The 9,967-nt window shown below is 42.8% G+C and overlaps 1 protein-coding gene across 2 annotated transcripts; it reads right to left on the minus strand.

Annotated features, from left to right (window-relative positions):
• Positions 1 to 179: 179 nt before the first annotated feature.
• Positions 180 to 9,567, minus strand: LOC110527371 (polypyrimidine tract-binding protein 1). 2 transcript variants are annotated; one of them, XM_021608603.2, is made up of 17 exons: positions 9,485 to 9,567; positions 8,764 to 8,820; positions 8,566 to 8,584; positions 8,015 to 8,057; positions 7,738 to 7,910; positions 7,298 to 7,444; positions 6,922 to 7,131; positions 6,697 to 6,807; positions 6,360 to 6,549; positions 6,134 to 6,208; positions 5,815 to 5,951; positions 5,146 to 5,179; positions 4,544 to 4,636; positions 4,356 to 4,445; positions 2,381 to 2,507; positions 2,212 to 2,289; positions 180 to 1,973 (listed from the first exon to the last, which is right to left on the minus strand). In XM_021608603.2, the coding sequence occupies exons 1-17, from the start codon at positions 9,490 to 9,492 to the stop codon at positions 1,841 to 1,843; spliced, it is 1,725 nt and encodes a 574-aa protein (XP_021464278.1). In that variant the 5' UTR covers positions 9,493 to 9,567; the 3' UTR covers positions 180 to 1,840. The 2 variants fall into 2 exon arrangements, with proteins under 2 accessions (XP_021464278.1, XP_021464277.1); XM_021608602.2 differs by having other exon boundaries at positions 8,566 to 8,650; positions 9,485 to 9,539.
• Between the last annotated feature and the right edge of the window lie 400 nt (positions 9,568 to 9,967).

Here is a 9,967-nt window from a genome sequence, read left to right on the forward strand (position 1 = left end):
CCAAGTGGCCATACAGGGATTGACCAGATTCCCAAGCCTATCAGAAGGCAGAGAAGCTTGCTTAAAACCTCTCAAATCCTTTCAGATCTACAAGTGTGCCTATAGGGAGTAGGGGCCAGGGGTAGTGCCTTGAGACTAGGGGGCCATTTGGAAATCATCAAACATCAAAAACACAAGGCTGTGTTCCATTAAGTTTAATTTCTTTGTGATACAAAACTCATCTTTACAGCCCTCCAGAGAAAGCTGGCATTACCTTTATAGCAAAATATACATGTTGGAATCAACGTTTGTTAACTATATATCAAAATATACATGTTGGAATGAAATGGAATCTTTAATCCAAATCACTGTGGTACAAAAACACTAAATATAGACAGACAAAAACCCTACCCACTGCTTCATGACATCACATCCTGTTGATCCCGGACCCCAATAAAACCCATAATGGAAAATAAAAGCGACAACCGTTACCAGGAGAGGAATACAGAACTACCTCACAGCTATCCACTGTGATATCATCAACTAGGTCAACATACAGTATATATTCATGCTTAAAGTACTCTACCAACAGAAGAATTTAACTGTAATTAAAAAGAAATGGGACAAGAAACCAAATATCACAAATTCAAGGTATAACTCACTCAAAATTATGATTTTTAAATCTAGTGGCTGACTGGTTAGGTATAAAATGAAAACAAAATCAAATCCCTAAAGGCGATTTGGACCATAGAATCAAACCAATGGGAGAACAGAGAGTTTAGAACGGTCTTTTACACTGACGCAGATCGTTTAAGTAGCAGGGGTGGTAGGTACTTTGGTCCTCAATAACATCAACCATCAATAGCTACATGAAGCAATTTATGCTACAGAAGAATCTATAGCAAAAGCCATATATAGACAGTCAGTGCCAGAACAAAGGTAATAAATACGTTTGTGTTGTAGGCACTAAATATCTAAGGCTGTATGAAATAAAATTGGAGTATTGCATGTGTGCGTGTAAAATAGTAGGGGTGAAGTAGGCACTAAAGACTAAATGCTGCATGATTTTAAATGGCACCCCTGAAGCAAGAATTAAGACTTGATGCGCAGTGACTGGTAGATATCAAACAGTAAACGGTATAGAAAATGATAAGAGTATAGAACTACTAATGTTACAAAAATACAATGGAATGCATAGTGTACACCTAGAAATCAAAAGGGAAGACCACAGCCATATATTTCAAATCAAGTGATTGATGTTCAAAGAAAAAGCCTATTTGAGAGTCCAATCTTATAAAATCAATGTAATAGCATGGAAAGGCTAGCCAGCTGGTCTGGTTAAGGCACTAGACTGTTGCGGAAAGGCATTTTGTTAGAGCAATATGACTAGTGGTGAAGATCCCAAGGACAGACAGTAGAAACAGAAAACATTAATCAATGGAATATTTTTTTTTAAAGTATATCAAATGGAAAAAATAAAACATTGTAACCTAGAAACAGAAAGACTAGATGTGCATTCTGAAGAGTATAGAAACAGAAATACTAGATGTGCATTCTGCAGAGTGTAGAAACAGAAATACTAGATGTGTATCTTGGAGAGTTCTATGAGTTTCCCTCCATAGAAGTAGAACTACTAAAATAAAATATGAACCGATTATATCCATAGTAAACGTAAATAATTGTGTAAAAATAATGATAAAAACTTTTTAAAAAGTATAAAGGAATGATTAAGTGTGTCTCGTGTGGAATAAGACTTGACATACAAACGACGTGGAAGGCATTCTGATGAACGGGTTTGGTCTGTACTCTGTAGTTACAGGTGTGTGTGTGTGTGTGTGTGTGTTGTGTGTGTATGATTGTGTTAGATGGTAGATTTGGAGAAAGACACTCTGAGGTGGTGGTTCTCTCCCAGGTCATGGTTGTGGAACTCGATGAGACTCTCAACAGCTTCCTCCACTGAGCTCATCTGGATCAGAGCCATCTTACGGTCCTTCCTATACACACACCAGGAAAGAGGATTCCCCATTACATCAGGTAGTGATGCCATAAAGACCATTCCACCACTGGGTAGTGACGTCATAAAGACCATTACATCGTCAGGTAGCGATGCCAAAGACTATTGCATCATTAGGTAAAGATGTAATAAAGACAAAGACAAGCACATCACAAATACAGTTTGATTTGATCATAGGTAGTGATGTCATAAAAGTATAGTTGGGTGTTGAGACTTACTGGAAGAACTTGAAAGCCGTGACTGAAGCTCCTGAACTGCTGAACAGTGCCTTCAGATCCTCCTCCCCTACTGCAGGACTAGAGAGAAAGAGAAAGCATTAGGAAAAAGCAATAGGACAATCAAACATAAAAGGGGACGTTGTGTGTGTGTGTGTGTGTGTGTACGTACGGTATGTTGGAGAGGTGCAGTGTGCCAGAGGGAGGGTAGATGTTGTTGTAGTTTTTGGAGCCAGGCTTCTTAAAACGGTGGAGAGGAGAGGTGGCATAGTCCTTAGTCAACCCCTGGTCCTCATGGCCTTGAATAGGATAGAGTACAACATGTCATGACACAACAGTAGTGGATGTTAGACGGCCCATACCTTCTCTGGGCAGCTGTGTGTTTAGACATGGTAGTGTGTGTACATACAGTGCCTTGCGAAAGTATTCGGCCCCCTTGAACTTTGCGACCTTTTGCCACATTTCAGGCTTCAAACAAAGATATAAAACTGTATTTTTTTGTGAAGAATCAACAAGTGGGACACAATCATGAAGTGGAACGACATTTATTGGATATTTCAAACTTTTTTAACAAATCAAAAACTGAAAAATTGGGCGTGCAAAATTATTCAGCCCCCTTAAGTTAATACTTTGTAGCGCCACCTTTTGCTGCGATTACAGCTGTAAGTCGCTTGGGGTATGTCTCTATCAGTTTTGCACATCGAGAGACTGACATTTTTTCCCATTCCTCCTTGCAAAACAGCTCGAGCTCAGTGAGGTTGGATGGAGAGCATTTGTGAACAGCAGTTTTCAGTTCTTTCCACAGATTCTCGATTGGATTCAGGTCTGGACTTTGACTTGGCCATTCTAACACCTGGATATGTTTATTTTTGAACCATTCCATTGTAGATGTTGCTTTATGTTTTGGATCATTGTCTTGTTGGAAGACAAATCTCCGTCCCAGTCTCAGGTCTTTTGCAGACTCCATCAGGTTTTCTTCCAGAATGGTCCTGTATTTGGCTCCATCCATCTTCCCATCAATTTTAACCATCTTCCCTGTCCCTGCTGAAGAAAAGCAGGCCCAAACCATGATGCTGCCACCACCATGTTTCACAGTGGGGATGGTGTGTTCAGCTGTGTTGCTTTTACGCCAAACATAACATTTTGCATTGTTGCCAAAAAGTTCAATTTTGGTTTCATCTGACCAGAGCACCTTCTTCCACATGTTTGGTGTGTCTCCCAGGTGGCTTGTGGCAAACTTTTAAACGACACTTTTTATGGATATCTTTAAGAAATGGCTTTCTTCTTGCCACTCTTCCATAAAGGCCAGATTTGTGCAATATATGACTGATTGTTGTCCTATGGACAGAGTCTCCCACCTCAGCTGTAGATCTCTGCAGTTCATCCAGAGTGATCATGGGCCTCTTGGCTGCATCTCTGATCAGTCTTCTCCTTGTATGAGCTGAAGGTTTAGAGGGACGGCCAGGTCTTGGTAGATTTGCAGTGGTCTGATACTCCTTCCATTTCAATATTATCGCTTGCACAGTGCTCCTTGGGATGTTTAAAGCTTGGGAAATATTTTTGTATCCAAATCCGGCTTTAAACTTCTTCACAACAGTATCTCGGACCTTCCTGGTGTGTTCCTTGTTCTTCATGATGCTCTCTGCACTTTTAACGGACCTCTGAGACTATCACAGTGCAGGTGCATTTATACGGAGACTTGATTACACACAGGTGGATTGTATTTATCATCATTAGTCATTTAGGTCAACATTGGATCATTCAGAGATCCTCACTGAACTTCTGGAGAGAGTTTGCTGCACTGAAAGTAAAGGGGCTGAATAATTTTGCACACCCAATTTTTCAGTTTTTGATTTGTTAAAAAAAGTTGTAAATATCCAATAAATGTCATTCCACTTCATGATTGTGTCCCACTTGTTGTTGATTCTTCACAAAAAATACAGTTTTATATCTTTATGTTTGAAGCCTGAAATGTGGCAAAGGGTCGCAAAGTTCAAGGGGGACCGAATACTTTCGCAAGGCACTGTTTAGACATGGTAGTGTGTGTACATACCGTCTCTGGGCAGCTGTGTGTTTAGACATGGTAGTGTGTGTACATACCGTCTCTAAGCAGCTGTGTGTTTAGACATGGTAGTGTGTGTACATACCTTCTCTGGGCAGCTGTACGGTGGTGTGTTTAGACATGGAGACACGTAGAGACCGGCCATGGAGACGCACCCCGTTCAGGTGGCTCATCGCTGAGGAGAAGACAAGCCCGTCAAACACCAGAGCACACACACTAACTACTGCAACGCACACAACAACACACAGACGCACAGTCACATACACACAGTACCTAGCTGAGCCTGTGTGCCATCAGCCATCTGGACCAGAGCGTTGTCCTTCTTATTGAACAGAATCTTCACTCTCATCACGTCGCCATACACACCTGGAGAACACACACAGGTTAAAACACAGCACACACTCCAAACCAGATGCATTTTCATGAAGAAAGAGACTTAGTTGTAATGCCAGTGTTGTAAAGTGATTGTCTTGATCAACAGCAGACAGACTAGACTACTGCAATGCCCAGACAACAGGTTCTATACCACCACACTACTCAGTTTCTGGCCATTGAAATGAAACGACTGATTCATGTAAAGGAGAGCTTGGATTTCTGATTCAGAGACAGACCGACCAACAGGCAGACAGACCACAACATGAAAACCAGCCCAGGTAACAGATAGTTAGATTCAGTACCAATTGGTAATTAAATATATATATATATAAAGCGAAACAGATTAAAGAATGATAAAATAATAAAATAAATATTTAGGTCAATATAAGGGTAAATGAAGACTGAATGAGGTAGGTACAGTGATGATATAATATTATTGGTAACAGTAGGTAAATGTAAAATCTAAAGTCATAAAGGGAAACGAAAGGCTGATAACATACCAAAGAGAATAAAGAGGCAGTTTGGTGTAACGCTCTTTATAAACAGCAGGGGGAGGTAGAGGAACCAGGGAGGGGGAGAGAGAAAGAGGGAGGGGACAGGGGTAAAGTGGAGTCAGGGATGGAGGGATGGAGTCCAGCAGTCAGCAGCCAAGAGGTCCACGGGAGGATCACATGGAAGAGGGAGAGATAGAGGGAGAGAGATAGAGAGAGAAAGATGAGAAGACAGACAGTTGGCAGAGGAGTGAGTTTTTATAAAGGGCAAAGAGCAGGATGAGATGGGGAGGGAGAGAGAATAAAAAAAAGAAAAGGAGGTAAAGAAAAGAACAAGGTCAGTAAACACAAGTGTCTAAATTAAAACACTGTCACTATGGCAACATTAGGAGGAGAAAAGAGAGATTAACAACAGTACAGGTCAGATAATACAGTACAATAACATGGCCGGTGTCTCTATATAAGGATTATTGTGTCTCCAGCAACTCAAGAATAGACAAAAAGGAAGCCATGAAATGGAAGATAACAGAAGACTGTTCGTTCTAAACTGTGGAGATACACCCATTTAAAGGGCCCAGAGGAAAAGTTTACTCTGGTGTGCTTGTACGATAGAGAAAGGATGTACACTGGTGTGCTTGTGGATGAGAGAAAGAGTGTGTGGGTAGTAACAGTCCTGACCTCTGGGTTGAGGTTGCTGACCAATAGGACGCCAGCTTGTCCTCCTCCACCGCCGAGGGCTTGCAGGCCGAGACGACTAGCGGCCATGCCCCCTGGACCCATACCAAATGACGCCAAGGCACCGGGCATAGACAAACCTAGACACATACAAAGAAACACACATGATATCTCAAGCACCGAGGCCAACCTGTGCAGCTGGAGTAGACCGACCGATGATTTGACAATGTAGCAATAGCTATGTAATAAACGGAGTAAGAACAGGTTTGTAGTAGGCTACAGGTAGAGTGAACCAGCTGACTGTGTTAATGTGGGGATGTACCTGCAGCCTGCTGTAGAGTGAAGGCCTGGGGGAATCCGTGTCCATAAGGAGATGCTGAGATCAGACCTGGAGACCCTGGAAAGAGATAGGTGGGAGAGAGGGGAAAAAGACATGAATCTAATTTCAGTGTCAGTTTGACAGTCTCCAGAAGAGCACCCTGGTAGCTACGTGCTAGCACCTGGCACAAAACAGTTTGAGAAACACCGGTCTAACGTGTGTGTGTTACCGAAGGCGGCAGCAGCCATCGCATGCTGGTCCATTCCAGGCTGAGGGTTGTGTTGCTCTCCAGTAGAAAGGTCAGGTCTGGTGTAGTCACGGCTCTTATCGTTGTTAAACTTCACGTTGAGGCTGGTCAGCTTGGAGAAACTCACCCTCAGAGTACAGCAACCGTTATAGATGTTCTGACCGTCTAGAGACTGCAGAGAGACAGAGGGATTAGGGGTGTGGAAGTTCAGGCAAGTCCATTTACATCATCTATTATTGATGTTCTGACCATCTGGAGATGGCAGAGAGAGAGAGATGGAGAAAGAGGTTTATTAGAGGGGGGGGGGGGGTGTACGCACCATTTTGGTGTGCTGTGCCGTCATGGGGTCAGCGTATTGGACCAGAGCCTGGAACTGGTTGTTCTTAGTGAAGGTGATGATCTTCAGAACAGACCCATACTTGGAGAAGATCTACAGGGGAGAACACACACAGGTTACATCCCTGCTGCAGGCATTTTGACAACAAGCAAAAGAAAACCATTTGAACACACTCATGACTAAGAAACACTGGAGGAGTGTGCGTACCTGGTGCAGGACTTCCAGTGTGACGGGGTAGAAGAGGTTTTCCACTATGACTCTAAGGACAGGGCTCTGGGTGGCCATGCCTCTGGCTCCCATCTCTCCCCCTCCAACTGACATGGTAGCACCCATTACACCCCCCATACCGGTCATGGTAGAGCCCAACATGGTGCCACCCTGGACAGCATTCACCGCCTGCAGTGCTGCCTGGACTCTCTGGAGGGGGGGGGGCGACAAACATACACTGTTATTACATTGTACTGTGGGCACTATGCTGTAACCTCTGCATAGGACAAAGAAAATGATTTGACAAATGTGCTACAGACATACAGGTTAGTGAGTCTCATATTGGTATGGGTCAATGGTGGAAGTGTCCTCTTACCACTTGGTTAGGTGAGTTGTCGGTCTTGAGTTCCTTGTGGTTGCTGTACTGCATGAATACAGGCTGCTGTCTGATGAGGGGGGTGACCGTAGCGTAGTAGTTCACCATGGTCTGAGCCTGGTCCACAGTGTTCATCTCCAGGAACGCCTACACACACACACACAAGATCAGCCGGGTGTGTGAACACCTTTAGGGTAGAGGATCTGTAGTGTGTGTGAACACCTTTAGGGTAGAGGATCTGTAGTGTGTGTGAACACCTTTAGGGTAGAGGATCTGTAGTGTGTGTGAGAACACCTTTAGGGTAGAGGATCTGTAGTGAGTGTGAGAACACCTTTAGGGTAGAGGATCTGTAGTGAGTGTGAGAACACCTTTAGGGTAGAGGATCTGTAGTGAGTGTGAGAACACCTTTAGGGCAAAGGACCTGTAGTGTGCGCATGTACCTGGTTCTTTCCCTTCATCATCAGAAGGTTGGTGACCTTCCCAAAGGGCATTCCCATGCTGATGACCTCAGAATCCTGGATGTCCCCGGGCAGCTGGCGCAGGTGGATGACACGCGATGGAGCGCTGGGGCTCCGCATCTCACCTTTGAACTTCTTACTGTCATTACCGTTGGCTACAAACACAGACACCTTTTTAATTTAACTTCTTACCGTTAGCGCCATAAACTACTAGAGAACAGCACAGAACATTCTGTTTAACCATCAGCTACACACACACCTGGGGTCATGATGTAGGAGGAGAAGAGTTCATCAGATCCCCTCTGGAAGAGAAAGGAACATTCACAATGATCATAACCACATACATCACGGAGACAGAGACAGGCCTAGCTGGGTTCTATTCACTAAGCACTAACTGGAAGAAAACATGAATATGCTCAATAACAAACTTGTTTCCATTTTCTGTTGCAAAAGGTTTTGCTACGTGCACCAACAAATACGACCTGGGTAAATGCATTAACAGAGTTATGACTGGAGAGGAGCAGTCTGTCAGACAGATGGTCTTGCTCATACAGACTACAGTTAATGAAGCCGCTCTGTGTCAGTCAGTCAATGGTGCTCATGTCTGGAGTGGCCCAGCAGCCTCATTCCATCTCTACAATACAGCTACTGTTACAGCCAGGCTAGAAAACTGACTGGGACAGAGAGACAATGAGAAGACACTCATGCTAACAGCCAGAGAGGAGAGAGACTTTAACCAACATTTTAGCACAGGGGTAAAGACGGAGAGAAAAACACAAGGAATTCAATTGTGAATGAAAAGATGCCTACCTTGGTACCCACTGAGACACTGGGGAGAGAGAGAAAAGGAGGGTTACTCATTTGAGTTGCTCCAAAGAGGGCAGGGTGCATTTTCCTAAAAGATCAACCAATAAGCAAATCAGCAAATCACTCAAAATGTTACATTACATTTTAAATCGATTGTAAATTTTAGATTGATTGTAAATAGAAAACTATCAGCAGACTTACTCTATATCTGTGACGTAGCCAGGTCCCATAGGATACAGATCAGCATCTAACTTGTGTCTGTTGAGACAAAGGGGGGAAGAGAGGAGACGAGGAAATACAGGACGAAAGGGGGAGTTTAGTCACTAACTTTATGAAGTTCATAGTTAGCTAGAAACGGGATTGACTCGTTTAAAGTTGCGTTAGTTCACTTCGTTGAATTGAAATGTCCGCTGACCAGCTAATAACCAGTTATTCGACAATTCAACCTAATCCTGAACACACGACATTCGCTTCCACAAACACGAGCGCACATATGGAATGCGGAAACTAGCTACAAAGACACGTTGATTCAAGATGGGCGTTTTTTAAAACTACATTTGGCAATACTTTAAATGTGGTTATTTTTCGTCTACATTAAAAAACTGCAACTAGCGTTTGTATTGTTATTTGCAGTATAATACTTTTTTTTTTTTTAAACAACCCTTACGTCTTAACTTCAACTAGTTCGCATCTCTTCCGGACACGCTCACGCGCAGACAATGCTAACTAGCTAGCCTTGTTTGAAAGTCTCAAGCATCATCTCGTCTCAAACTAAACGTTGAACTACTAGAAAACACAAATATAGTAAACAGATTCCATAACAGCATGGCTGTATATACAAATAATTAAACAAATTAAAAAGTAAACTACGGTTAGATTATTTCCGTTTCTTTTCGACATGAAACTACATCTTTTCACTCACCCTTCCATCGTTCGATATAATCCACAGGTCTCTGGCGCGGCGGCAGGTTTCCTTGATTTTCATACAAAATGGCTGAATACACCGAGGCGTTCGTTGATTGGTCCAGGTACTTGGAAGAACCCGAAATGGGCGGGCACTTACACCTAGCATCGCAATTTGATTGGTTCATTAAAGGGTGGGTATAATATTCTGTTAAAGTTCTCGGCCGAAACTTGACCAAAATAACTGTGAAACCATACCATTGCTTTGCATTTGTTTACCTGAAAAAATAACGAAGAATGGTTTTCATTGACACACATTGATTTATTATGTTCTAGTATTGGATAGCTGACTCGCAAACCTGTGCAACTAAACAACGAATGCTGCTTCTTTCCTGTTTCACAATCAGTTCATGTAGTTCAGAAAATACAAATTCCATACAGGGTTGTAAGTTCATGCATTGGCCAACAGATGGCATAATTTGTCTATTACAGGGCTGACTGA

This window comes from Oncorhynchus mykiss, chromosome 18 (genome assembly GCF_013265735.2).
Source record: "Oncorhynchus mykiss isolate Arlee chromosome 18, USDA_OmykA_1.1, whole genome shotgun sequence".
NCBI lineage: Eukaryota > Metazoa > Chordata > Actinopteri > Salmoniformes > Salmonidae > Oncorhynchus > Oncorhynchus mykiss.

Coding starts and splice junctions, on each gene's coding strand:
- LOC110527371 (XM_021608602.2), bottom strand. Junction 7,911..8,014: donor CTCCTACATCATGACCCCAG/GTGTGTGTGTAG, acceptor CTGTGTTTGTAG/CCAACGGTAATGACAGTAAG. Junction 6,209..6,359: donor GATGGCTGCTGCCGCCTTCG/GTAACACACACA, acceptor ATCTCTTTCCAG/GGTCTCCAGGTCTGATCTCA.